Below are 25,732 nucleotides of genomic sequence, written 5' to 3'. Positions count from 1 at the left end.
TTCGAGCTTTATCGACACGTAAGAGTCCTACAGTTGCCTTGCCGAGAAGACCGTGCAGATACTGAAATTCGCGAACAGCAAACCCTTCCAGCGTCTCCGAAGTGTAAAACAACTCGGAACGACGTGTTATGTCTGGCCCAGCGCTTCGCATACGCGATTTGAGCATTCTCTAGGTACGCCCGCGTTCCCCCTCTCTACCTCGACGCTTGCTAACAGCCAAAACGAATTGGACGTGCAGGCGTAGCGTATCTCGCCCGCTACCTAGTAGAGCACCTCCAAAAGAACCAACCAGAGCTGGGGATAACAGATAGGGATGTGGCATGTGTGGAAATTGCGGGGTTGTGCCATGACCTCGGACACGGTCCTTGGAGCCACGTTTGGGATGGGATTTTCATGAAGAAAGCAACGTGCGTCTGTGTTTATTTTTTAAGTGGATCTATGCTAATGAAAGTCAATATATGCCTTTAAACCTGGCTATATGCTATTCGAACACCTTGGAATCCCTTCTACCCGTGTCCCCGCTGCTTCCCGACACCAACATGTCCCTTCATCACCAACGCCGCATCCTGCTCCACCAATACATAATGACCCACCAACAGCAACAGCACCTGGAAACACGAAGATGGCTCCGAAAAGATGCTCGACTGGATCATCAAACACCACCGAAACAAAACAATCTTCATGAAAGACGACGACATCGCTTTCGTCAAGGCGCTTATCGCAGGCGAACCCTCCAGGTGTCCGGAGGAGAAGAAGTTTTTGTTCCATATTGTGGCTAACAAGACGAATGGGATTGATGTGGATAAGTATGTGTTTCTGCTACTACCCTCTTCGTTGCTCTGGATGGGTTCTTCGGTGTTGTGACTGACAATTTTTTTGCACTGATAGACTCGACTACATTCAGCGCGATTCGCGGATGTTGGGTGAACCCATGTCCATCTCGCTCACCCGCATCCTCAAGTCTGCGCGGGTCATCAAGGACGAGATATGCTACAACATCAAGGATGCTGACTCGATTTACAACATCTGCGCTGCGCGATTTAGGCTGCACAAGGTTTTTTATAACCACAAGTCGGGTGCGTAACCTTTCCTCGGGTCTCTAGGGGATAGGACCCTTGAAAGTGAGGCATAAAGCTGACTATATGCGCTCTTTTTTATGCCTCGTTTACCCGACCTACACCTGTGAACAGCTAAGGCGATCGAGTATATGATTGTCGATGCGCTGCTGAGTGCAGACCCGCACTTGAAGATCTCGGATAGGGTGTTTGACCCTGACAGGTTCCTTCATCTCTCCGATGTGATTATGAATAATATCGAGGAGAGTACTGCACCTGTGAGTTTTCTTTGCTTGAATCTTTTCTCTTCTGTGTTTCGTTTCTTGTTGCTCGGTGCTCAGATGCGGGACCCTCGTCTCCGAGTTTCGTGCGAAGCAGTCCCCCTTCTCTCATTTCACCCATACCACCTCCGAACGTTTTGAGACCCACGAGCTAACCATCAACCCTTGCAGGAACTCGCCAAAGCACGCGCCATCTTCACCCGAATCCGCGAGCGCGACCTATACCGCTGCGTCGACTACAAAGTGGTCGACTGGAACCTCAACAATCTGTTTAGAGCCTATATCACGCCCGAGAAGATTGTGGAGGCGATTAGAAAGCTCCCTCCGAGGCCACCTCGTCCGAGCGTTCAGAGTTCGGGGTCGGGGGATACGTTGGGGTCTACGTCTGCGGAGGGCGAGGATGAGCAGGACGGTTTTGGTGGATACGAGTTGACGGTGGAGGATGAGAGGGATGTGGAGAGCGAGTTGATTGATCCTCCTACGCCGTGTACGAGTGGTGGCGATGTGGATGTTGATATGGAGGGAGCGGAGGGCGGTGGTAGTCGGGAAGGAGAGGGGGAGGATGAAGAGGATGAGTTGACGGCTGACGATATCATCGTTGACTTTGCTACGATGCATCATGGTATGGGTCCGAGGAATCCGTTGGATAATGTCAAGTTTTATGCGAAGAGGAAGATGAACGGTGCGTCTTACCTACCCCTCTCGCCAACCCTTTACTAACTTCTCGTTCTCTTCCCCATTCGCGCCCTGATACGCCCCTGTAGAAGCAACAACGGCCGGACCGGGCGTGTTCTCCGGCCTCCTCCCACCCATTTTCGCGGAGGTGATGTTGAGGATATATACCAAGAAGCCGCGGTACTGGTATGACGTGCAGAGTGGGTTTAGGGCTCTGCTCGAGGAGATGGATAGGGATATTGGAGAGGATGGGGTGTTGAGGGCCAGTGAGGAGGCTGCTGCTCCTACCGCTCCAACTAGCGGTGATGGAGCAGGGGTGTTGAAGAGGGAGGGTACGACGGCGAGCGAGGTCAGCACCGTTACTGGGTCCACCCACGGGCTGGGGCTTGGAGGGCGGGAAGGGAGTGCCGCTCCAACTGTTTCTGCTGCGGAGGAGAGGGATGAGAGTGGGATGATTGTTCCGCCTGTTACGCAGGTTGCGGGCTTGGGAGGGGCGTTGAGCTTTGATGGGGAGGATGGGTTTGAGGATGGTGCTGCTACTACGACTGCGGCGAGGGGAGGGGGTGCGGGATTGAAGACTCCGACTGGGGGTACGAAACCACTTCCTGTGGATCCTAGTACGCCCGTTCCATCCACGGCCACCACCGCGGCAGCAGCCCTATCTGCGACCAACGCCAGAGCAAGCTCCCTCGGCCTCGGCGTCTCATCCACCGCCACCCCACATTTACCTGGAGGAACCAAAAGGCCGTTCGGCCGGACACCCTCGGCGCAGTTTGCGGCCAACACGTTTACGACTGTCGAACCTGATTTTGTCCCTGATAGTCCTTTGTCGAGGGGGAAGAGTGGGAGGCTTGTTGGTGGTGCTGGTGCTGCGGGAGTGGTAGGGGGAGCAGGGAGGAAGAGGAGTTTTGTGAGGAATGTGAAGAGTATGAGTGAGGTTAAGTTTGGTGGTAGTACATCAGGGGGAGGAACGGCTGTTATGGGTCTGTCTGTTGTTGGCAACTCTACTGCTCTGGCTAGTACTGAAGGGCTGGTAACGAAGGGTTTGAAGAGGGCTAGGGAGTCTGATGGTGTTGGGGTTGGATCTGGTGGGGGTGGGGGAGCGGAGGGGAAGGAGGGGGAGAATGTGGGTGTTGTTGAGAAGAGGAGGAGGGCGTAAGAGGCGGGTGGGATAAAGTGGAGTTTGGTGGGGTGGTAATAGTTTTTTTCTTTCATTCTTGGGACACACCCTGCCTCCTGTTCCTTAAAAAACTAATGCGGCGTCCGAGTCGCCCTTCATGGTCCGTTTCCTTTACCCATTGCATTGTCTCGTTGCATCGATTTGTTCCTTTTTCTCGTTTGCCTCTTTTCTCTCTCTATGGATCTTCTCACCGGACGGTTATGTCTCTCGAGTCGCACTTCGTCCTCTTACGATTAGTAGTATACAAGCTCACGGTCTCTAACACTCGGCATTAAACACTGGTTTCGGATATGATATTTAGATACTAGACCCATGCATTATGATCCCTAGCTCGGATTCGCGCGCACAGTATTAGTAGTACAACACAACAAAGCAACACTTGACTGGTTTTCAATTTCACTTCATGCGCATACACGTTTACATCTTCACCCTGCCTGATATGATTAGCCCGGTTTCTTCATTGCGGCTGAACTCGTCCTCAACTCTCCTGCGGTCCCCTGAAAAATCAACAGGGGCGTCTCAGGCGCCGAGGTTGGACCGTCGAGGGTCCATCGTAACAACACTTTCACGGGCGCCTATCCGGCGCCTGCCAGGTCCACCGCGGGCTGGATCAAAGCGCTTCCTCAACGGGAACGTGTCAAAGCACGCTCAAATCTGTGCTTCATAAAGACTCAGGGATCGAGTTTCTCCACATTGAAACCACCCCCAGATTGCAGAACGTTGAACAACCTCCAGAGAATGGATCAGCAAGTCTCAGTCGAGCCTCCAGCGTCATTCGAGACTCTACCCGTAGAGCTCTTTATTTTGATTGTCACTCTGGCGAATTCGAGTTCTTATGGTATCTCTGTCTTTGACGTCCTTCGATACATGCGCATCTCCCGCCAGTGCTACAACGTCCTCGTTTCCGCTGCCGAGCTTTGGACCCATGTGTACTTCACCCTCTCTAGATCCAACGACGTCGGAATCTTTCTCGGTGGGATGTATCGTGCAATCGAGCGCTCGGAGGATCGCCCGCTTACTTTGCGTCTTAAGATCAACAACCCAATTTCTCGAGATCGCTTCAACAGCATCATCCGTCATATACACTCCTCTGGTGCTCGATGGCAGCATATGTACGTTTCGTTCCTGGAGAACTCCTCCGAGTTCCACGTTGCGAGTTGGATCCCGCAACTGTGGAGGGTGACACAAGACTTGGGTGCTGCTGCCACCAGTCCGTTCACGAATGTGAGGACGTTGTGTCTGGATGCTTCGGGAATTGCGGCCTTCCGCGGGACGTGCAACGCTGGTGAGTGGCCTCTCTCGCAGCTCTTCCCTAACCTGCAACGCTTGGTGTTTCTGTCCTTGGACTTTTCGTTCGCCCGCCTGCTACCTGCTCAGTTGGCCATCTCGTCCCTTCAGGAGCTGTCGATTTCGGGGTACTTTTATGGGTCTGCGCCGTATATGGTGAGGGATATTCTGGCTAATGCGTCGCAGCTGAAGGTGCTACGGTTTAGCATGAAGGAGGAGGAGGTTTATCCCACTGCGGATTGGACGTTGAACCCACTTCGGCATGTTGTCTTGGAGGACTTGCATCTCATTGGTGACCTCGATTTCATCGCTCGGCAGGTGAAGCCACTAGAGTGCCCGTCGCTCTCACATCTTTATCTCGGGAACTATGCGAGTGGTGGCACCAACTCCAACGACCTTGTCGGCGACGTTCTTGCGATGGTCACTCGCTCCCAGTGCACGCTCGACTCCCTCGAACTGGACTGGATCACGATCTCCAACGGCGACATGGTCCGGCTATTCACCGGTCTTCCTCATCTCAGCAAAGTCAAACTCAGTTTTAGGGACATCGAGCCGCACCAGGCGCTCTTCATGATGCTCTTCGCCCAAGGTGGGTCGGGCGATCATGATCACACTTCGTTCTTGTCCAAGTTGGAATCATTCAAGGTTTCGTCGAGTGCGGCGCCAGCCGAGTTATCGTCCTTTGTTGAGTCGTTCACTAACTTTGTTGATGACCCTCGGAGGGGTGGTGGTGGGCCCTTTGCTAGTCTTAAAATAGCGTCGTTGAAGATTGGTACTACCGTCGTTTATAGTAGGCCCTGAATGGCCGGGTTCTCGAATTCCTGTTTCCATGCTCCCCTTCATTCCTTGGAGATGTCCCTCAATAATCTCTCATAGCCGATACCTTATCTTAATTTCATGGAATTAAAATATTAACGTTGTTCAGCTAACCCCTGGGCCTAGAATTGACTCGGATTGATGAGTAGTGCCCCGTATGTTAGCAGACTAATTGACATTGAGCGTATTCCCAAGGAGGACCACCTCCACTTCAAAAACTGTACTCATCCTCGGGCATCCAATGACATCCCCGCTAACTCACAATGCCTCCCAGCACGGCCTGATGGTCTAGTAGCATGATTCCTCGTTCGGGTCTACTTTTCGCGAGACCACAGAGCACACTCAAGTTCTGGAAATTCGAGGAGGTCCCGGGTTCAATTCCCGGTCAGGCCCTTTTTGCGCCCTTCCTCGACGTACTCTGCTTCGATTAGAGGTTTTGGTATCCTTTTTGGCTGACGGGAGGGAGGAACGAGCAGGAGGAGAAGGTCAGATTTAAGGGATTGGATTCGGAGACAGCGCGGGGAGAGCTGTACTGGGAAAGCCAAGAGTCGACGGAGGCTAACCACCTGGTGGGCCCTATTGGACCCATGTGGTGATGTTGACTTGTCAGTGGGTTTAGTTGGAACGGTGCGAGGAAAAATCAGTGCAGAAAAAGGTCTGCAGTGGATCGTGTACAGTCGCCTGCTAATACAGCTTGCTAGCTTTTAGAGCTTGTCGCGTCGTATTCCCCTCAACAAGATTCCAAACTGAAGACAGATCCGACCATCGTATTAATATGTATTAGATGACTACTGGGGAAAATAAAGCACAGTACGGAAGCGCGGATGTGGAAAGACTTTGAAGGCGACGATCGGGAGCGGGAGTAAAAGGTAAGGGTGATGTCATCCCGAACACTCGCTCAGTTGCCACCTCCTTGCATTTGGTTCAACTGGGCTTGTCGTTTCTGAAGTTCTTCGCGGCTCTGTAAGGGAACTTGTTAGACTCCAATCGAAAAGGTACTACAATAAAAGTGAACGCACAGATGCAGGAGGCATGTTATCCCTGATTTCTTGACTGGGAACGTAGGGATCTCGAGCATGGAATGCGTTCACGGGCGCATCGCAGGCGATCGCCCCTTCAGGAGCGTCACTCCTCCTTCCACCGAGCTGTGGTTGCTTAGGTTGGAGGTCTGCGGGGTCGTTGGATTTCTGATGAACATTTCGCGGTCAGTAACAGGGTCGGAGAACGGTACAAGGAACGAGAACGCACAGCAGGATGAGGCAAGATGTGGAACTGCTGCTCCTCTCCAGCCTTGGAAGACTTTGAGTTCGAGGCAGGGGACATCGTAGCTGATAAGGCGATTTGGGAGAGTGCGAGGAGAGATAAGATTGCTGGTAGCTTTAGCGAAACCGTGGTGGGCAACTTGGTTCTTCTTATGTGTTGTGAAAGTGGAGTGTGCCTTGTCAGAGGCAGGATGGTCGTGGTTTACAGCAAAGGCTAAATGTGGCGATGGATGCTGACGTTGTATGACGATTCGTTCAGCAAACTGCGGGGCCTCGAATCACCCGAGTCCTTTGCTGCGCAGACCAGTACGCTCCATTTCGCGAGCCCCTATTTCGACTTTAGGTATGACGTCAGAGTTTCTTTACGAGTGAGTCGGCAAATACTGTAGACAGCAGAGCACCGTCTTCGGGTGGTTCAGCCCACGAAGGGGCCAAATAACGAGGTCGTATGTTAGACAATTCGTAGCAAAATGTACATTTATTGGCAAGAAACAAACCTTCTGTGGTTTCCGTGTGAACGTACTCTGATCTGGGATGCGTTCACGTCGGTTTATTAGCAGGAAAAGGCCTAGGGTGGTACATAAAAAAGAACTAATATCTGAGGGCGAAGCAGCCGGTCAAGTGATAACTCTGATGCACGGGAAAGCCTAGGGCAGACGGTATGCCACATTCCCGTGGCCGAAGGACAGCACCGCGTGTTGAAGAACATTAATAAATAGCCCGTCGCCAGCCTCTGCGGATCCCGGACGAAGTCAATGAAGGGCTGGGTCAAGAATGTGTATCCCTCGTCTGTCACAACTTCGAATGATTTCAGCCGGGGCAAGATGGTGTCATTCGTCGACCTTTCCAGAAGTCTTTCAAAGAGATTCTCGTCCACTCCTCCAGCAGCCCGGAGAGTGAGATACACTTTCTCCAGGTAAGGGAGACCTGCGAAGAGCCGCACGAAATGATCATTGGATAGGTCTATCCGTCTCAGGTCCAGCGACTTCAGTCGACATCCAGACTGATTTACCATCGCAAGTATAGCTTCGACAAAGTCGTCCGGTGCACTGGAGCCATTTAGAGGTATTGCGGGATTGTGTATAATATGGAGATGCGCCAGAGATGGGCAATTGAGTGCCTGAAGCTGTTCACAGATTATCGGCAGGAAAAGCCTGAGCACAAGAGTTTCCAACGAAATATGGGGAGGGAGGTTGACAGGTGGTGGGGACTCGTGGTATGTGACATGCCTGGCACAGAGATGAAGGAATTTCAATGCCGGAGCACCAGCTAGGATATCCCTCACCACGGCCGGAGAGACGTTGTGAAGGCAGCCGAAATCCAGTGTCAAAAACTCCAGAGTAGGAATGGACAATTGTGCTGGTAATGAAAATCCACATTCAAATTCCATGCGCTTCAGCTCGAGCTTCCTGGAGCTCGGAAAGAGCTGGGCTAAAGGCCAGAGGGCGGCATTGTAAGCCTCCGTTCTGCGCGGCAGTGTATTATAATTGAATCCTGGATGGGCTAACGTGACCTGCTGTACGTTGGTAAAGGGGCTGATTCCACCGGCATCTCGCCTCATTCTCTCGAGTTCCGTGATCCAGACCTGGGCAAGGTTCAGATTAAGGTGACCGTGGAAGTGGAAGTATAGCTCGCCCCATCGGCTGCCCGTCGAGAAAAGCTTAGCGAGAATTAGGCGGGTTTCATGGCTGGTCGGGGAGTGTGACAGAAACAGCCTGAAGCTAAGCGGGAGATCGTCAGAAAGTGTGACAGCGCGAGTCATTCCATTTAGCAAAGTCGGTACAGAGGCAGGGAGGGTAAGGGAGAAGTCGACGCGAGTCCAAAGAGTTGGTGAAGCACGGAGTACGTTGTAAAATTGGCGAGAGACTTGCATGAGCTGGATAATTTCAAAGACCGTAGGTCCGTCATTGCGACTTCGTGTGCTAACCAGAGACACAATCTGAGCGAGAAGCTCTGCCGGAAGGGTCAAAATGGGTGGTTGGGGTTCAAGTTGTTGGTTCATGGTGCGAGTCAACGAACTTGCAGGATAGTATGTGCTTCACTGAACCAGATGATGGACGGTTTCAGTACGACGCGAGTCTGCCTTAATATGTAGACCCCAATCACGAGTTCGCTTTGACAGTGTCTACGTGTCAATGGACACTTGAGCATAGTCTCGTGAGCCAGGCGATTCATTGGAGAAGATAATGGTTCTGAGCAACCCATATTGTCCATTCGAGTCCTGGACTCCTAGGCAAGTACTTGCGAGGCTTGGCAGGGACACGACCCTTTGGAGCGAACAATGCTCTACGACGTCGCGTGGATACACCATTTACCAGGGGACAATGGACACCAGGCAAAGCCTTCACTCAAGTCAGAGTATAAAAGGGAGTGCAACTCCCCATGTTCAACGGAAGTTACTTCACTCATGGACCGACCACTACAAATTCGAACCCCGCTCGCGTCTCTCCCTGTGGAATTATTCTTGCTCATCGCCTCTTTCGCCAATGTTGTCCACCCATATGGTATTACAGTCTTCGAGGTCATGCGACTCGCGCAAGTGAGCCGGAGATTCTACAACGTACTCTATGCTGCACCCACCTTCTGGACTCTTGTCGCCTTTTCCGTTCAAAGCTCCTTCGACGTCGATCCATTGTTGAACGGAATGTCCCGCGCCATCGAGAACTCTGTCGACCTCCCGCTTCATCTGTCACTCGAAATCGATACGCTACTTGGAGAGACTGGCCTCAGCCAAATCCTTCGTCATATCTTCTTGTCGGGCAGCAGGTGGCAAGAAATGTTACTGGAATTCCGCGAGAATTGGGCCCCAGCTTGGCACGTTCAACGCTGGTTTACCGAACTCTGGATTCTGACAGAAGCTAGTGGCGGAATCTCGCCTTTCATAAACTTGCAGGAATTGGCCATATCCCTGGACAGCACAATGGCGTGGGGCTCGCATGGTCAAGTCTACAATGCCACCTTTTGGTTTCTCCATCAACTTTTCCCCAACCTCCGAACTCTGCATTTGCATGACTTGGAATTCCAGCTATTCTATCGCCTACCTGCCCAGTTGGCAATTCCAACGTTGGAGGTGTTCCATTTGACTTCTGCACGTCTTCGCGACGTGCCTTTTCTTATTGTAAGGGACATTCTTGCTCACTCTCCCCGATTGACAGAACTTGTGCTCTACGTCGGCCACATCGTGACCACTTACATGGACGTCGTGGCCATGAGAACAGTTACAAATACTCAGCCACATACTTCTCTAAGGCGACTGTTTCTCTCTCAGAGCTTGGAGTTCATGGCTCATCAGCTTCGGGCACTCAACTGTCCCTCTCTGTCGTATCTCGACTTGGATCATTATCCGCATGCGAGCCCCCAGCTCGGAGGAACTACCGATCTGGTCGAAGCCATACTCACAATGGTGAGCCAGTCTGGGTGCGAATTGGAAACGTTGATATTGGGCTGCCCAGATCTGTCCAACGAAGACTTTGTCCGCCTGTTTTTGGGCCTCCCTCATCTAAAGCACATCGATATTTTCCTACGCGACGTTGGAGGAGTCAACGACAACCTTTTTGCGACGCTTTTGCAACGATCGGCTAATGACTCTGTCTTGCCACGATTGGAGCGGTTAAAGGTTACAACACATAGTCACACTTACACCTTCCCGACTCAAGCTTTTGTCGCCTTCGTTAACGATCCTCAAAGGTCTGGCAACGGACCGTTCTCCCATCTCAAATTGGCGTCCTTGTCTTTTGGATCTAACAACGTGGCTTATCAACTGTTTTAGGCTCTGGATACCTTATTACGGCCTTTTGCGTGTGTACTAGAATATTGCATTGAGCCCGCATTGAATTCATGAGTCCACACGAAATTGCAGGTCACATACTAAGAGCCTACGGAGAAAGGTAAGAAAAGGACTGTAGACGGCCTGTATGAGTGGTCTGCTGAGTCACAGTGAAAATGAGAACTACATACTCAGGCCAGAGCAAAGCGAGCCCCGTAAAGACGGTGGCTGATCGGTCAGGGCCGAGCATCTGTACTGGAATCGGTAATCCTTCAGTATCGACGAGTTTGACGAGTCGAACGACTCACCGCATCACATCCAGCATGTCTCTTTCCATCAAACCCTTCATCCTATCCCCCATTCGCACCCGAAGGGACTTGACAACTGAGGCATCCAATTTACGGTCCATATGCGAATCTTCATAGAGTATGATGACTTGGCGCAAATTTGGAAATGCTTGTTCGTTGCAAAGAATGCGGTCCATCCCTTCCAGAATAGTGTACCCTTGAAGAAGAAACGCCTCCAGCTCTGCTTCGGCTTCTGGACCGAGGGGCTGGAACGCAAGCGAGAATATGAAGGTATTCAACTTGAGCTTCCCTTCTCCTCGCTTTCCCAAATCTTCCAAAGCTCCAAGAATCTTCTGGACATCTTTCCACAGAAGATGCCGACTTATTTCAATGTCAAGTATCTCTAGATTGGGAAAACAGTGAAACGCAAGCTCCTCGGGGGAGAGCCATCGATGAGTGGAGCGGTATGAGTGGACGTGTTGCGCCAGTCGCTGCCGGATAGCATTGATGCCTTTGGTTGCCTCGCGCGTGCCCCACGGTGCATAGGTTACGTTCATGGTGGGATGAAAGTCGAGCGTGAGAGGGACAAGTGGTGGCATTCCCCGCGACACGCAAGAAGGTGGAGGGGTGGACTGCGCGAGATCAAGGCACTTGAAGAGAAGGTTTGAGAAGGAGGTCGTCCATCGTATTACCAATGTTTTCAATCGCCGCCCTCTTTTCCGCTCCTCTTCACTAACCCACTCCACCTTGTTCAAGGGGAACAATGCCGCCGCCTCCGCAGGATCTTCTATCACGCGACAGAGAATCAGGTTCTCCAGATTTGCGAGCCCAACAAGGGGCTGGACCTGCATATTCGTAATACTGACCAATTCAACCTCCCTTGCTCGCCCCATGAGGTCCCACAGTTCAGCCCTCAAGCTGGAAGAGAACTCCGACTTCCAGTCTACGAAGACTTCGTCGGCAGTGCCAATAGAAACCTTTCTGACTTGAACAAGGTACGCGCAGATGGCGATGAGCTCCTTGTCTACAACAGGGACCCAACTGAAGCCTTCTGCATAACGGTTGCGCTTCCCCCAACTGATCTGGATGGCGACGCTTTGGATCTTTCGAGCCAGGTCTGGTCGAGCTTCGAGGACTTTCAGGAGTTTTCTGGCCGAAGAGGGGAGATCGATAGTAATCGACGAGAAAAGAGTTTCCTGGGCGCATTGCGCCCAAATTCTGTTTACCAAGCCACATGCCTGGAGGGTGGTTCCGTCGTTTTCGAGTTCTTTGAGGATAAGTGCCACGAGCTCTGGAGCAAGCTCAGAAGCTGCTGCTACCGATGGGTGGGGACGCTGGATACTGTCGACAATTGGAGATAGCTCTGGCTCCGTGCTCATTGCGCTTGACTCTTGTGGTGGAATCCGTCAGAATTGCACGAGCTGCGGCCACATCATCAATCCATCAATTCGGATGAGTTTCGGATCTCGGGCCGGGTGCATGGCATGCTGAGAGTGGGCGCCTATTCACATCAGCCTCACGTTTAAAGGACGCATGAAAAGAACAAGGGGGAGACATACGCAGAAAATTTAGGATCCCCCTCTCTCGTCCTCTCAATAATCACTGATCCCAAAACAACCACGCGGTAGTTTCCTTTCTGAAACCTCCGGCTCAAGAACCCGACTGCGCCGGACTTTGAGCTTGATCACGGGCGCTTTACGCCTTGCTTTCGGGATTTGCGGTCAACGAATGTGGACAAGTAAGGACATTGTGTCATCTTTCGAGTTGGGTGTCGTGCCTTCCATAGAGAAGAGACAGCCAATCAGGATGGTCGAAGCATAGTACCGCCGCTAAGTACTACGTTTCCATCAACTACTCTGAGATACACTTCGAATTATTCTATTCCGGATCTTACACCTTTTACCACTTACACCGTAAGTCATTCAATACTTATGTCCTATCACATGCTCCCGTCAGGATTCGAAATCGTTACTCGGATACACCCATGTCTCGTCTGGCTGCAGCGCGGTTTTCATGACAGGTCAAATTGAATCGGATATGATCTGACTCCGGGTCACATACCAGCGTAACAGGACGGCTGGCAGAAGGAATCTAGGCGCCCAATCAGAAGAAGTTTATGATCAGGTTTCGCTGTTTCATGTCATATCCCTGGCCCGAATTCCTCACTGTGCCCTCGTGGGCATTGGCAGTTCAGCGTTCTGCTGGAACGTGGACGACTTCATGGACACCGCGTGGGGGTTCCCAGCGCACCAGAAGCAGAAGCGCAACTCCAGCGGTCTCAGCTCAACAGGAGACCATCACATGAGAAATTGAATTGGCCATAACGGACAGCAATCCTAATGGTGCTCCTGGCACCATGCCTTAAGCAGAAACCCGCGGCGCTATCGATGTCGTTTCAGCTCAGGTCTTATCCCTCTAATTGAATCGGAACCCGGCTGCTTGTTCTCGATATCTACAAATCTATACTGGTTATTCATTTTTGTGATACGTATGCTCCTATGTATACCTAGAATTAAATAAATAATAGACGACAGCACTAGTGATACAAACTAATCTAAGGGACGAAATAAATAGGGTGACGAACGAGTGGCTAATGATACAACGTTGGTAGATGCAGCTAAATGAGTGAGAATGCAGTGTATGTGAATGATCGTAAAGTATCATGCAAGAGGGGAACCAAGGACGCAAGAGGAATCGCAAAGGACAGGATGGAATCTCGAGAGGGGAAAGGGAGCGCTCAATCATGTCCGTGGAACGCAATCAAGTACCTCGTCAAGATAGTAGCCAGAATGAACTCCCGAAACACCTGGTCAAGGGCCGCGTCTATCCACACCGTCGCCGCTTTATCAATCGACAGGCTCTTCCCCTGGACTTTGACCAACGGCCGATCAAACGTCTCATCCATCTTCTTCCCAGTCTTGCTCCTCGGTGAGTCCCACTCATCCTTCACCTCGTACAGAGCCTCGGTGGAGTTGAGATTCGGAACACCAAGGTCCCAGGTAGGTTTCCAGACGAACCGCCTCCCGCCATAAGTAAACCGCCGGGGCGCCCATGATTTATCAACGCGGTCGGGAACGGTGGATACCTTTGTTCCCCTCCCATCAGGAACAGTCGCGGTTATGGTCCTCCCTATTTGGGCGGCATCGGCAGCTGCCCACCGCGACGAGTCAATCTGCTCGATAGTGACTCGCGAGCAGTTCTCGTGGTACTCGGCGGCGCGGGAGAGCGTGCAGGTCTTGAACTGTGTCCAAGGCGCGCGGCTGGCGGAGAGGGTGTAGAGGGTGTGAATTTTTGAGGAATCCTTGACCTGGAAGTCGAAATGGTATTTGCCTGCCCGTTTGGAGATCTCGCTGTAGACATGGTACGATGTCAAGCTTGTCTCTTTTGGTAGTCGGGTAGTATAGAAACGGGTAGATGTGGAGGCATTTGAGGAGCGATCTGAAGCGGGTGGCTCTGCTTCGATCTAAAGCGTTTGGAGTCGGTTCAATGATGTTTGGAGCCACGGAAACCAAACTACTGACCGATGGCAAGGGCACGATCCCCGAGTCGCTCTCCAGTTCAAGAGAAACCGTTCTCCGGGAAGGGAGATAAAACGATGGCGGCGGTCCCGTCTTCGTAGCAGCGGGCATCAGCATCGCCCTCCGCGTCTTCGCGACACAGTACTGCATCTTCGACCGTGCTCGCTCAACCGAATATCGGTCGGCGTCATCAATCACAGTCCCAAACAGATTTCCTGCACGAGAGTAGAGGTTAAAAGCCTTCTTGTAACTCCCTGCGATTTCGGTTTCATGGGCGTCTTGCATATAGGAAACGGCAAGGCGGTAGTTTTCAGATGTTGTGGGCGTATGGGGACGAGATGGACCTTCATTGAAGTCGCTACAGAGAGTAGAGCCTGATACCGACATGGGGAGGGTCAGAATGCGCCGAAGGTAGAAGAAAACCTGGGACGGTTTTAAAGCGAATCAACTCACCGGACCACGTTCTCTGTAAGTCAGCCATGGTATCAATAGTAAGAAATTCGAAGTTCGTTCTTCACAAACACTGTGAGTTTTGCTGTTATAAGGGTACCAACGAGGGGGAATTATCCGGGTTCCCCAGTAACCTCGCCACGAGTATTTAAACAACACGCTCTGGCCGTAACCCCCACAAGCGAGCACACACCACATATGGAGCACCCGTAAACGAATTGTATGGCGCACCGACCGGCCACCAACCAGCAAACCAGTCGAGTTTCAGGATTTGATCTGGGTCTCATGAAACCCATATCCGGCCGTAATAGCAAACTGTTCCAAACCAAGTCGGGGAATAGAAGGGTCAGTTGGATTTCGATGATACCGCTGATTTTGGGCTAGACGAATGCATAGACTCACTGGAAGTCTGTTGTTTCTATTTATGATAAAACTTGAATGGAGGAAGTTCATTTCAGCGAGATAGTATTTCCAACGGAAGACATTAACCGGACATGTGTGTGGGCGCCCGCGTCTCATCTTGTGCCCACGAGTGCCTGCGTCATTGGAAGGTAAAACACCGGCGCTGGAGGCTTCTAGAGACTGTACTTTACTTAGCGTTCTCATACTCGGACGATAGAAACAGAAATTACCGGGTTAACTTCTCGAAACGTGGTCGAGGCAGGGAAGAAGCTACCGGCATCAAAAGACCCGACTAGCGCTGGCAACCCACAATCACCTACATCTGACCGACAATCTTGTCAGCATCAAGCAATTAGATGGAAACCTATAGTCGCTTGTACTCACCACAAGGTCCTTGTATATTGTTCGGGGAAAGCAGTGTATGTAAAGATATGTGGGCGTCGTGTTGTTCGAGACGTCCGTTCATCGCGGCCTTGAACACAGGATGGATCCGATGAAGCGACTCGGAATCGCGAAACCCGAGCCTCGCGTCAGTGATGGGCCGCGCGCCCCACGTGAGCTGGACAGTGAAGGGTCAAACGACAGGCGATTTTACTATTGCGAAAACAAAGTGTGTACTTTATGTCATGGAATCCGCTATGTGAAAGAAACAATGTGCAGGAGAAAACAGAAAGGTGTAACCTATGTACTAGAAAAGTTTTGTTGGTATCGGCCATCGAGAAGGGTAATCAAAGTGACACCACCCCGCGAAATTAGGGCAGTTGTCGAGGCGAAGAATGGGTTCGGTCGACAGGGCGCTTGATCCATTAGTACCGCCGCCCAGCCGCCCGACCGCCCCCTGGCCCTTGATATGGACCATAATCCGGCGGTGGCCGCCCACCTACAAGGAACAAGGAACATCAACTGCGGTCAGCGAGCGCTCGTCAAAACAACATCAAAGATGCAGCTTACCTCCACGATGCTGGGGATATGTGGGTGCGGGTGACCGATTTCTACCAGCTGTAGAGTGTGGAGGGCCCATTGGAGCAGCTGGCCCGCCATGTCCACCCGCCGGTGCTGCAGCTGGTATTTGCGCTTGCTTGAAAGCTTTCATGAGATCGTCCGTCTTAAATATGGGCCCTAGATAAAGATAAGACGTTGTAAGTAAGTGGAAGTTTCATAACCATGCCGACGTACCGTCGAAGCTAGCGGCTGGTGGAAGTTCTCCCATAAACCATGATACAAGAGGAGGGATCTGTGGTTCGGGAGGCCCTCGAGGGTAATCCCGGCCACCGTCGCGCCCGCCGCCAGCGGGACCACCGCGACCACGACCACCATCTCTATCATCCCGATCTCTGTCCCATCCACCCGGGCCAGGTGATCCTCTTCGACCCCTGTCATTCCATCTATCTCCCCTATCCCCCCTATCTCTATCCCGCATCTGCACGTCACGATCCCTATCCCTGGGCGGCGGTATCTCGCGTTCACGTGCAGGCGAGGCCGGACCTCTGGCACGTTTATGCCCAGCGCCATAGTCGCCGCCTTTATCGTCGCGTTTCGGATTACGATAGTTGTCCGGCGAAGCAGGTCGTTTGGCCGCATTCGATGGTCCCAAACCGGTTAGCAGTGATCCTGATGTTTCGGTGCGGCCGAGTGAATTGTTGGAAGAGGAGGCAGACGTGCCAGCCCGTTTGGCCATTGAGAACCCGAGATCCCGAGCAGCGATGGCATCGGTGCCCAAATACATATGCCGTTGAGCGAAACGCTTGATGGGAGGGTCTAGAAAGAAAGGAGAGTCAGCGTCCAAGCGACAGTGGTGATAGCAAGCGAAAGGGGTATACCAGTTGGGTAGACCTCGGCGATTCGTTTCTCGAGTTTAAGAGCTGATTCCAAGTCTCCGTACTGGTACTCGTACCTCGCCCATCGCTCCCATAGAGGACGTGCCCTCTCAGGCGAGAATGTTGTGATAACACGCTCGAACAACGCTCGTGCATCTGCAATGACATGTGAGTGAGACCAGAACCGCGGAGACGAGGACAAAGTACTCACTGTTCCCGTCGTTGATGCTGATGAGGAAACCGAGGTATCGGAGGACGTAATCGATTTCGTCACCGAACTGCTCCAAACCTTTCTCAAAGATTCTGCTGGCAACGTTCTTGTCGTCGAAGCAATGGTATTCCATCAGCGCTGAAGACGTTATTAGATTGTGATACGATTTCGGACGAAGCGGATGAACATACCACACGCTTCGTACACCTCCCAAGGAGAAAAGCGATCTCTCCTGGCCTTGGCGAACACCCTCCGCAGAGCAGCCAACCCCTCTGTCCGTCTAGCAAATCGCATGTACATAATGTATACTAAGCCATACTCTGTCCGTTTTTCCTGTAGCTCACTGTTCTTGGGTGGCTTGTCATCGGACGACTGGCTATTGAACGAGGTATCGTTGGTGTTATTCGGGTTACTTCCATTTTGCTGTGTTCCATTGGTGTTGGCGTTGGCCGTAGACTTCTCGAGCGCTTCCAGCTCCTTCACAAGGACACTCAAAAGTTTCTCGTAAGCGGAATGAACCTCAGCGAAATCCTTCTTGAGCTCCATTGCTTCGGCATAAGCAAACGTGAGCAGGAAACTGAAATATGGGTCAAACAACGCAGTTCTTCGAATTGGGTCTTCACAAACCTTGACGGAACGGCTTCCATTCCGGCCTTCAAGATAGCCAGGGCTTCATCGGTCTTGCCTACACTGTTCGTCCAAGTATATGCCATGAACCAGATTTCCGCATAAAACCTCATTCTGATGACGGCCTTGCGGTAGACACCCTGTAACCGGGTGATAAAAGTCTGCTTGTCCTTGTCTTCGAGCTCCAGGGGGTTGCTTTCTTCCCACTTCAGGTAGGCTTTCCACTTGCCGACGAGACTGCGTTCTGCGGCATCAAACTTGGGCTGTGACGGCAAAAAGAGGTCGTTATTGGAGGACGATGGGGGATATAAACCGTTCATATGGTTTGAAAGTTGCCTTAGAGTTGTTCGGGCCTGCATATGGGCAGGCGAGAGATCGGACATGAATTTCTTCGCGGTGATCTTGTTGAGGTTCATCTCGAAGGTCTCAAGCTCTGACCAGAGCCGCTCGACGTTGTCCAGAGGGATTTGCACGGCACGGTGGTACACTTTGCGGAGCGCGTCCATCTTCTGTTGTTCTTCCCATGTTGAGGACGTTTCGCCTGCCTTGAGGAATTGGATGTAGTCGTTCCAGATTTCACCGGACTCCTTGTCTTGACCGACGTGTTGAAGGGCAAACTCATATGATTTTCGGACAATGTCCCGCGTTGCGGGCCCTACATTTCGACGCCTACTGCGGTTAGCCACCAAGAAAGAGGTGTACACGCTAATGCCACCACTCACCGGACATAAGTTAGGTAGAATTTCCATAGGTCGACGCTGGGAGAGGTTCTCAGAAACTTGATAAAGAGTTGTTCGGCTTCTGTGAAGGTGTCTTCTTTGTTCAGAAAGTGGTTTATATACGCGATTTGAGCAGCAGACTAATCAGACACAGATTCAGTTTTGCACAACTCGGATCCCAAATAAACGCGCGGAGACTCACGGTATTTGGATAATGCTTCAAGAGTTCGTTGTAGGCTTGTTGGATCTTGGTAATCTCACCACTCTCGTTTGCAAGGTCAATAAGCCTTCTCCAGCCATCAGGGTCGTACGGGTTCTCCGATAGTTTTGAGAATAGGCCATCGAATTCGCTTTGCGGAGGGTTGGACTGTTCGGAGGCGTTGCTGGCGTTCAGCGCAGCGATAATTTCTTCCGTCGGTTGAGTGGCTTCGCCTTGGAAGCTGTGTTCGTCGTTTTGTGGTTCGTCCATAACAAAATCAGATTCGTTGTCGGACGTTGAGGGAAAACGTTCAAGAAATGAGCCAGAGCTCGCCACCACCGACCACTGACAGAGTCACAGAACGTCTCCCACGCGTTGGGCTTTGACCCCCGCTCGGGCCGTCTGCCACCATCAAAAGTGGACTGCGCGCCTGCCGATTGAACGCGCTCGATTCTCGGGTAACGCATAGTCTATTCAAAAGTCCATCTCCTAAAAACTACTAGTAGATTCTACTTTACTCAAGGCCAGAGGCTTCATATCAACCAAACCAAGAGCCGAATTCGACTCTTCTACCAACGGACTCCGATGCCTCTCTCTACCTCTCCTTTCAGTTCCACCGCTGAAATGGTTCCTAGAATCTCCCTTGGGCTTGAGAGCCAAAGGTACAGCAACAGCAGCCAAACTCTCTCCTACATCCCCAACCACACTGATCCTGACATCATCAACGCCAGCACGCAGGATCGCTTCTGTAGCCTTGCCTCTGGATGCACCATACCGCTTCAGAGTGCTGATAATGAGGAACAGGTACACCATTCCCAGAACGAAGACGAAGGTGATCGCGATTCTGGGTCCCAGAGCAGTGTTGAACGGGATGGGAGGCCGTTCTCCTGGGGGAGGGTCGGCGTCGGAACCCACCCTCCAAACGAAGGACATGATCGCGGTGATGAAAAGCAGCATGGCCCACGCCATCCACACCGCGGGCATCGCCAACATAACCCACACATTCCACCAAATCAGTGTCTTGGTCTTCTGCGCTTCCTGCAAAATGGATTACTTCGCTAGATGCTTTCGGGAAGGAAAGAAGTCACCTCAGCCCAGTTGGAAGCTCGAGTCATGCTCCTCATCGTTCCGAACCTGACGATGTACATGCATCCATAGGACAGGCTCATTAAAGCGCAGATGAGGGAGAGTAGTGCAGCCGTCCTCGTAATCGGATCCTCTACAGCCTCGGGAACCTGGAACATGCTCACAATCGCCCTGAAGTATCCTGGTCAGATAAAACTCCCAAACGATAAGGAAGCAGACATACGAAGCTAGCAAGGCAGACACAATATTAAACGTCTTCCACTCGCGCAACAAAGAGTCGATGAAAGCCTCCCAAGACTGCTTGAACCTGAACAGCGAAGGAGGAACAGAAGTCGGCGTCCACTCATCCGGAAACGGTAGTCCTCGCGAAATGGTCTGCCGGGGCAACGACGCCTCTTCTCCAGTCCGAGTAGGAGACGAAAACACTCCAAAACCCGACCTCTGACGCTGATGTCGCCCATGCTCATGCTCATGATCATGATCATGGTGCACCCTTCCGCCCTCCTCCTCATCCCTCAGGCTCCTCTCCCGATCACAAAAACTCGCCTCAATCATCCTCTCAATATCCGGCTTGCTAACCTCCGCATCCTCAAATATCCTCGACACGCGGGTAAAATACATCGCCGGCAGCCTTAGCAAAAAGTTGAGGTAGAGCTGCCGCGGGAAGGTGTCGGTGACGAAGAACAGCACGTCCTCGCTGAGCTCCTGGATGGTCGAGGTCGGAAGGACGTCTTGGCATTCGTAGGGCCCGCTCGAGCCGCCGAGGCTTTCGTGGTCGAGGGTGCTGTTCGTGCCCGGGCGTGAGCCCATCCCAGGCCGCCTGGCCTTGACCTGCCCTTTCCGCTTGAACGGGTTGATCGGGACGAACGGCTCCTCGCGTCGGTGGCTCCTCGAGTGCCCGTGGTTCGACCATTGCTGGAAGATGCGCAGCGGCGACACAGCCCGGCTGCGCATCCTTGGAGGCGTGGGTGGGACGTCCGTTCGGTGGTGTGGGTAGCCTGCTGAAGGTTCCGATTCAGGGTGCTTGTGGGGTACAGGGAGAGGTGACAATCGTTTGGGAGGTGATGCAGCCATCGATGATGGCTCACTTGTTCCGCGGCTACCTGAGAGACGGGCTATCGTTGCTGTAGGAGAACCGTCAGAAACACGTCATTGGGATAGAACGAGAAGATATACCTTGAACGACATTGTGCCCATGCCGATGGGACGGCTCGCTCTCAGAAGAGACTCGAGCCTTGGGCGTCTCCCTCCCCGGCGAACTGTGACCAGAAGGGGAATGGTGTCTGAAAAATGACCGAGCAGGCGAACGACGGCGCCACGACTCGTAATCTTGGTCTGCTGGTGCATGCAAACCGAAATCTCTGTTTGAAAGTGATGGAAGGGAGGTGGAGGCGTCTAAGCTGCGGCGATAGCCCCTCTGGGCTGCGGTAATCCCAAAGTGGGATGCCCGGGATGGTGTTCGCAGACGATGGCTGGTATCGATAGGTGGCGGTCGGTGCGAAGGCAGAGCAGTAAGTTTATCAGAAGAAGTCATCTTCGAAGCTTGGGAATCTAGAAAACGTTCAGCTTTCGATTCAGCGGCTAGCAACAGATCAGGAAACTCACCAGTCGCCGAATCATTCTGCGGAGACTGCCCATCCGACTCTGAAGGTTCCTGGACGCTGGGAAACGGTACAGCGAGGTCTGAAGTGGGAGTAGTCATAGACTGCTACAAACTGTTAGTGGGAGGAAGGAAAAGTGAATGACCGAGCAAGCGAGCACAATAGCTTTATAACCTTCAAAGCTCGGAATCGACAGCACACCCAGTACAGCAAAGCTTGCTCCGGCATTCTTCACCGGGATACTGAATTAAGTCATTTCAGCGCACATAGAGACAATGGGTGTCAGAGAACATGACTCGGCTTGGGTGCTATAGGTCTACCGGCTGCATCGCCAAAAGTAGCAACCTTCCCCTCCTCGCTGCAAACCTTGCCGAAGCCAAAAATATGTCCTTCGGAAGTGCAGTAATGACGTTGAACGGAAAAAGAAGGTTCGATCCGCGCAGCTGTAGGGTCGCCGACTCACTAGGAAAGGGTGTACGGGGATGAAGAAATGTGCGTGGCGCATTTGACATGTTTACAGCAGCGTTTAGTTGAGAACGATGTCCATTTCGCTAGTACCGTTCTGGTTCTGGTTGGCAAATACATCGGCGCCTGAGGCTAAGGAGTCAATAAGAAGTGCAAGTCGTGACGTTCCGAGGTTGGGTTCCTGAGTCGAAAAGGTCGGTAAAGGTATGGATCTAGGAGGGCGACCAGACACACCTTGCGAATTTCCTCTAAATCATCTTTGAACCCATCTGCGACTGTCGCGAGCCAGAATTTTCGGAATTTATCCTTCATCTCCTGTTCTTCTTTTGGATTTCCTGAGCTCAGGAAAGAGGGTATCGTGGCGGAAGGTGGAGGAGGAGATGCTGAAGGTTGTCGAGGTGTTTTGGTTGCCGTCTGCTGGGCATTTTTGGTTGATGTCGGTCTTCCTCGTGCTACACTCTCATCTGAGGACGAATCCGAGTCTGATTCAGACGAACTTGAAGATTCTGAGGACGACGACGAAGACGAAGACGAAGCTTCAGCCTGTTTTGTTGGTTTGGTGATGGGTTTTGGCGGGGTTTTGGTCTCAACCTCAGAATCTGAATCTGAGGAAGACGACGACGATGAAGACGAGGTAGACGCTGCCCTCCGCTTTCGTTTTCTGTTTCTGCGTCGTGGTGCAGCTGGCTTTGCTGCTGGTGGTGCCATGGTCGGTGTTGTTCTGTGAAGAGCGCGTATTCAGAGTGTATTGACTTTTCTAACCCGAATCCGGGGTTAGGGTTCAAAATAAATCAATACCCTCTGCCTTCATTAGGACTTCATTCTGCTCGTCATCCAACTCTACAAAAAAATGTCAGAAAAGGTCGTTGGTATCCTTGGTGAGCGTAAGTTCTCAATTGGTATGAATAAGAACCGGTCTAATCGATTTCTCGATAGGTTTATCGAGCTCAAAATCGAGCACGATTAATCTTTAAATAGGTGGAGGCCAATTGGGCCGTATGCTCTCTGCATCGGCCTCCTTACTCAACGTCAAAGTCGTTATCCTGGACACAGGCGACAATGCACCAGCAAAACAGGTCGTAGCACCAACAGCACCGCACCTCACCCACGTAGACGGCTCCTTCGCCGATCCTCAAAAGATCAAAGAACTCGCAGAAAAGGTCGACATCCTCACAATGGAGATCGAGCACGTCAATGTCGAGTCTCTCAAAGATATTGAAGAGTCTGGTCTGAAGAGCGGTTTGGCGATCCACCCCAGCCCACAGACGATCCACATCATCCAGGACAAATATCGCCAGAAGGAACACCTCCAGAGTCATCGATTGCCCGTTTCGGAGTTTAGGCCTGTGGAAGGGACTGTGGAGTCTGTCGAGGATGCTGCGAAAGCTCTGGGGCTCCCGTTGATGCTCAAAAGCAGGACACTGGCGTATGACGGTCGAGGAAACTATGCTGTTCGGGAGTTGAGCCAGATTCCGGACGCCTTGGCTGCACTGGGGGGACGCCCCTTGTACGCAGAGAAGTGGGTACCGTTCGTCAAGGAGATTGCTGTTATGGTCGTCCGCACGACTTCCGGAGAGGTCGCCTCCTATCCTGTCGTCGAAACTGTGCACAAGGACAACATCTGCCACCTTGTATTCGCGCCTCTGAGAAGCGAAGATCCTACTTTGTCACACCGTGCGCGCTCGATAGCTGAGGACGCTGTTCGATCGTTCACGGGTGCTGGTATCTTTGGTGTTGAGATGTTCCTGTTGGAGAACGGTGGGCGTCTATCTTATCTAAAGAAGAAGTGCTTTTTGATATTGATGGATCTCATTAGGCGACATCTCGATTAACGAGATCGCACCCCGACCACACAACTCGGGTCACTACACCATCGAAGCCTGCGAAACCTCGCAATACGAGAACCACCTCCGCGCCATCCTCTCCCTTCCCCTCGGCTCCACCGAGCTCAAAGTCCCCTCCACCGTCATGCTCAACCTCATCGGGCACTCCTCCTCCATGAGCGAAATCGAAAAGGTCCGGGACGTCGCCCTGTCGACGCCAGGAACCTCCGTCCACCTCTACGGCAAAGCCGAGTGTCGAAAGGGGCGCAAGATGGGCCATATCACCGTCGTCGCCGAGTCGGATGCGCAGCTGCGCGAGCGACTCCGACCCCTCCTCCTCGCACTCCCCGACACCACCCCGGAAGAACTGGCCAAATACGCGCCCGAAACGCCCACTCCAGGCGCCGGATTCTCAGATCCCAACCCACTTGTTGGTATCATCATGGGTTCAGACTCGGATTTGCCCGTTATGCTCGCAGGCGCGCGTATCCTCGATCAATTCAAGATCCCCTACGAATTGAGCATCGTTTCGGCGCACAGGACGCCTGATAGGATGGTCAAGTACGCAAAGTCGGCGGCGACGAGGGGGTTAAGGGTTATCATAGCTGGTGCGGGTGGTGCTGCGCATCTACCGGGTATGGTGGCTGCTATGACTGCTCTGCCTGTCATTGGTGTTCCTGTCAAGGGGAGCACCTTGGATGGTGTGGATTCGTTGCACAGTATTGTGCAGATGCCGGTATGTGGTTTTTGGGACTTGTGGATTGGATATGTGGCTCAGTTTTGGTTTGTAGCGGGGTGTGCCGGTCGCGACTGTTGCGATTAATAACAGCACGAATGCGGGGCTGTTGGCTGTGAGGATTTTGGGTGCTGGTATTCCGAGGTTGGTCATTGCTATGGAGGAGTACATGGAGAAGATGGAGAAGGAGGTCCTCGGAAAGGTAGAAAAGCTGGAACAGGTTGGTTGGGAGAAATACGAAGTCAAGAAATAGGCCAGTAAAGTATGTATCTTTATTTGTTATCTCATACATTTCAAAGAAAGGGGAAACAGGTTACAAACATCCATCTAAAAAGTGATCTTCCTAAGGGGTGCTATGTCCGCCATTTTCTGCCCCATCTCCTGCTCGCATCGCCCGTTACTCTCGCAAATAGGAGTAGCCAAGTTAGCAATGAACGGGATAGCTTCGTCGAGATGGCTTCCAGGAGTGTGCAGCATCAAGGTCGCCCTCTTTCCGCACAGATAGCAATTCCACCTCGGACTCGAATTCCAGATCTCTGGGTGGTGCTTGGGCACCAACGAGCGCATGAAGTCGATCACTTCCGCTGTGTTCGCTCCTTTGTCGCAGAGGTACGTCGGAACTTGCTCGGTGTAGACGAAGCTGTCGGTTCTGGGATTCGTGGGTCTGTCTCCTGGGAGGACAATGACTTTGAATTTGACGGGGCGTGTTGTAGCTTTGGCGGTGGCCTCCCGATGGGGTTTGTCCAAGGTTGCGGAATAGTAGTATACCTTGGTTCCACCCATCTTCTCGACGATCTTCTGCTGTTCCAAGGCTTCATCGATGCTCAGGTACGCATAGCTTTTCCCGAGGCGGCGGCGGACCTATAGTGCTCGAGGATGTGTAGGCAGTCGTTTTTGGCGCTGTTGTAATCCTCTGCCGGAAAGCGGCTGGTGGGTTACTTCAGGACTGGTGAATCGAGAATACGGGACGTACCGAGATTGATGTAGCATTGTGCACGGTTGGCGAAGGCGACGCGGAGAGTGGTTGTAGGCGGTTCGTCTTGCTCGCCGACGCGGGTGATGACGAGTGTGTAGGTCTTGATTGCTTCCTCGTACTTCCCGTTCTTGTACTGCTCGTTTCCGAGTTCTTTCAAAGATTCGGCTACAGGGAAAAACCATAGGATGAGAAGGGGAAAGTGAGCGCTAGTGCATGGCCTTGCCAGACAGCTGTCTACCTGATACTTGTCCGCTGTCCATCGGGCGTGCACTGGGTTTTGGAGAGGCTGGAAAACGTGGGGATGGTAGAGAGATGCTAGCAAAGGATGTTGTGCCTCTGGGTGGGCCATCGTTCTTGTCAGCCGACGATCGATCGGTGAGCCAGACGATAACAAGCACCCAAACTGGGAATTGGGGAGGAACGAGGCGAGGAAATAAGCCCAGATGAGATTGCTAGAACGTTACTGACTACTGCAAATGGACCAGTAGCGACA

The 25,732-nt window shown here is 52.2% G+C and overlaps 11 protein-coding genes and 1 non-coding gene across 12 annotated transcripts; 4 read left to right on the top strand and 8 right to left on the bottom strand.

Annotated features, from left to right (window-relative positions):
* Positions 1-636: 636 nt before the first annotated feature.
* CC1G_08248 (metal-dependent phosphohydrolase) lies at positions 637-3,577 on the top strand (the record flags this gene model as incomplete). The annotated part of the gene is made up of 5 exons (XM_001839329.2): positions 637-806; positions 889-1,076; positions 1,191-1,333; positions 1,508-2,018; positions 2,101-3,577. The coding sequence occupies 5 exons, from the start codon at positions 637-639 to the stop codon at positions 3,168-3,170; spliced, it is 2,082 nt and encodes a 693-aa protein (XP_001839381.2). The 3' UTR covers positions 3,171-3,577.
* Positions 3,578-5,571: 1,994 nt separating this feature from the next.
* Positions 5,572-5,687, top strand: CC1G_20107. Its single transcript has one exon. It is a non-coding gene; the product is annotated as a tRNA-Pro (tRNA).
* Positions 5,688-6,044: 357 nt separating this feature from the next.
* CC1G_08250 (hypothetical protein) lies at positions 6,045-6,748 on the bottom strand. The gene is made up of 3 exons (XM_001839331.2): positions 6,543-6,748; positions 6,314-6,481; positions 6,045-6,255 (listed from the first exon to the last, which is right to left on the bottom strand). The coding sequence occupies exons 1-3, from the start codon at positions 6,615-6,617 to the stop codon at positions 6,193-6,195; spliced, it is 306 nt and encodes a 101-aa protein (XP_001839383.1). The 5' UTR covers positions 6,618-6,748; the 3' UTR covers positions 6,045-6,192.
* A 376-nt stretch (positions 6,749-7,124) lies between these two features.
* Positions 7,125-8,558, bottom strand: CC1G_08251 (hypothetical protein; the record flags this gene model as incomplete). The annotated part of the gene is made up of 1 exon (XM_001839332.2): positions 7,125-8,558. The coding sequence occupies one exon, from the start codon at positions 8,556-8,558 to the stop codon at positions 7,125-7,127; it is 1,434 nt and encodes a 477-aa protein (XP_001839384.2).
* A 279-nt stretch (positions 8,559-8,837) lies between these two features.
* Positions 8,838-10,325, top strand: CC1G_08252 (hypothetical protein; the record flags this gene model as incomplete). Its single annotated transcript, XM_001839333.2, has 1 exon — positions 8,838-10,325. The coding sequence occupies one exon, from the start codon at positions 8,838-8,840 to the stop codon at positions 10,323-10,325; it is 1,488 nt and encodes a 495-aa protein (XP_001839385.2).
* A 301-nt stretch (positions 10,326-10,626) lies between these two features.
* Positions 10,627-12,003, bottom strand: CC1G_08253 (hypothetical protein; the record flags this gene model as incomplete). The annotated part of the gene is made up of 1 exon (XM_001839334.2): positions 10,627-12,003. Exon 1 carries the CDS (start codon positions 11,986-11,988, stop codon positions 10,627-10,629), a length of 1,362 nt encoding a protein of 453 aa, XP_001839386.2. The 5' UTR covers positions 11,989-12,003.
* A 1,343-nt stretch (positions 12,004-13,346) lies between these two features.
* CC1G_11087 (hypothetical protein) lies at positions 13,347-14,608 on the bottom strand (the record flags this gene model as incomplete). Its single annotated transcript, XM_001839335.2, has 3 exons — positions 13,347-14,072; positions 14,131-14,501; positions 14,581-14,608. The coding sequence occupies 3 exons, from the start codon at positions 14,606-14,608 to the stop codon at positions 13,347-13,349; spliced, it is 1,125 nt and encodes a 374-aa protein (XP_001839387.2).
* A 1,177-nt stretch (positions 14,609-15,785) lies between these two features.
* On the bottom strand, positions 15,786-18,822 carry CC1G_11088 (mRNA 3'-end-processing protein RNA14; the record flags this gene model as incomplete). Its single annotated transcript, XM_001839336.2, has 9 exons — positions 15,786-15,859; positions 15,931-16,098; positions 16,156-16,737; positions 16,800-16,952; positions 17,008-17,145; positions 17,199-17,584; positions 17,635-18,303; positions 18,357-18,493; positions 18,556-18,822. The coding sequence occupies 9 exons, from the start codon at positions 18,820-18,822 to the stop codon at positions 15,786-15,788; spliced, it is 2,574 nt and encodes an 857-aa protein (XP_001839388.2).
* Positions 18,823-19,041: 219 nt separating this feature from the next.
* On the bottom strand, positions 19,042-21,340 carry CC1G_11089 (hypothetical protein; the record flags this gene model as incomplete). Its single annotated transcript, XM_001839337.1, has 5 exons — positions 19,042-19,590; positions 19,641-19,809; positions 19,862-20,762; positions 20,815-21,189; positions 21,244-21,340. The coding sequence occupies 5 exons, from the start codon at positions 21,338-21,340 to the stop codon at positions 19,042-19,044; spliced, it is 2,091 nt and encodes a 696-aa protein (XP_001839389.1).
* A 374-nt stretch (positions 21,341-21,714) lies between these two features.
* CC1G_11090 (hypothetical protein) lies at positions 21,715-22,412 on the bottom strand (the record flags this gene model as incomplete). The annotated part of the gene is made up of 2 exons (XM_001839338.2): positions 21,715-21,885; positions 21,939-22,412. 2 exons carry the CDS (start codon positions 22,410-22,412, stop codon positions 21,766-21,768), a joined length of 594 nt encoding a protein of 197 aa, XP_001839390.1. The 3' UTR covers positions 21,715-21,765.
* A 142-nt stretch (positions 22,413-22,554) lies between these two features.
* Positions 22,555-24,516, top strand: CC1G_11091 (phosphoribosylaminoimidazole carboxylase; the record flags this gene model as incomplete). Its single annotated transcript, XM_001839339.2, has 4 exons — positions 22,555-22,588; positions 22,683-23,462; positions 23,521-24,263; positions 24,319-24,516. 4 exons carry the CDS (start codon positions 22,555-22,557, stop codon positions 24,514-24,516), a joined length of 1,755 nt encoding a protein of 584 aa, XP_001839391.2.
* A 74-nt stretch (positions 24,517-24,590) lies between these two features.
* On the bottom strand, positions 24,591-25,588 carry CC1G_11092 (hypothetical protein; the record flags this gene model as incomplete). Its single annotated transcript, XM_001839340.2, has 4 exons — positions 24,591-25,075; positions 25,125-25,190; positions 25,237-25,404; positions 25,468-25,588. 4 exons carry the CDS (start codon positions 25,586-25,588, stop codon positions 24,591-24,593), a joined length of 840 nt encoding a protein of 279 aa, XP_001839392.2.
* Between the last annotated feature and the right edge of the window lie 144 nt (positions 25,589-25,732).

The sequence above is a fragment of the Coprinopsis cinerea genome (assembly GCF_000182895.1).
Source record: "Coprinopsis cinerea okayama7#130 chromosome 5 map unlocalized cont3.5, whole genome shotgun sequence".
Lineage (NCBI taxonomy): Eukaryota > Fungi > Basidiomycota > Agaricomycetes > Agaricales > Psathyrellaceae > Coprinopsis > Coprinopsis cinerea.
Note: the sequence above shows the minus strand (reverse complement) of the source record. Positions and strands in the feature narration are given on the sequence as shown.

Bases quoted from the DNA above. Each gene is read 5' to 3' on its own strand.
- CC1G_08250 (XM_001839331.2), bottom strand. From the start codon at position 6,617: ATGTCCCCTGCCTCGAACTCAAAGTCTTCCAAGGCTGGAGAGGAGCAG. The intron at 6,482-6,542 runs GTGCGTTCTCGT...AATGTTCATCAG, and splicing joins ACATCTTGCCTCATCCTGCT to AAATCCAACGACCCCGCAGA. The intron at 6,256-6,313 runs GTGCGTTCACTT...GTTCCCTTACAG, and splicing joins ATAACATGCCTCCTGCATCT to AGCCGCGAAGAACTTCAGAA.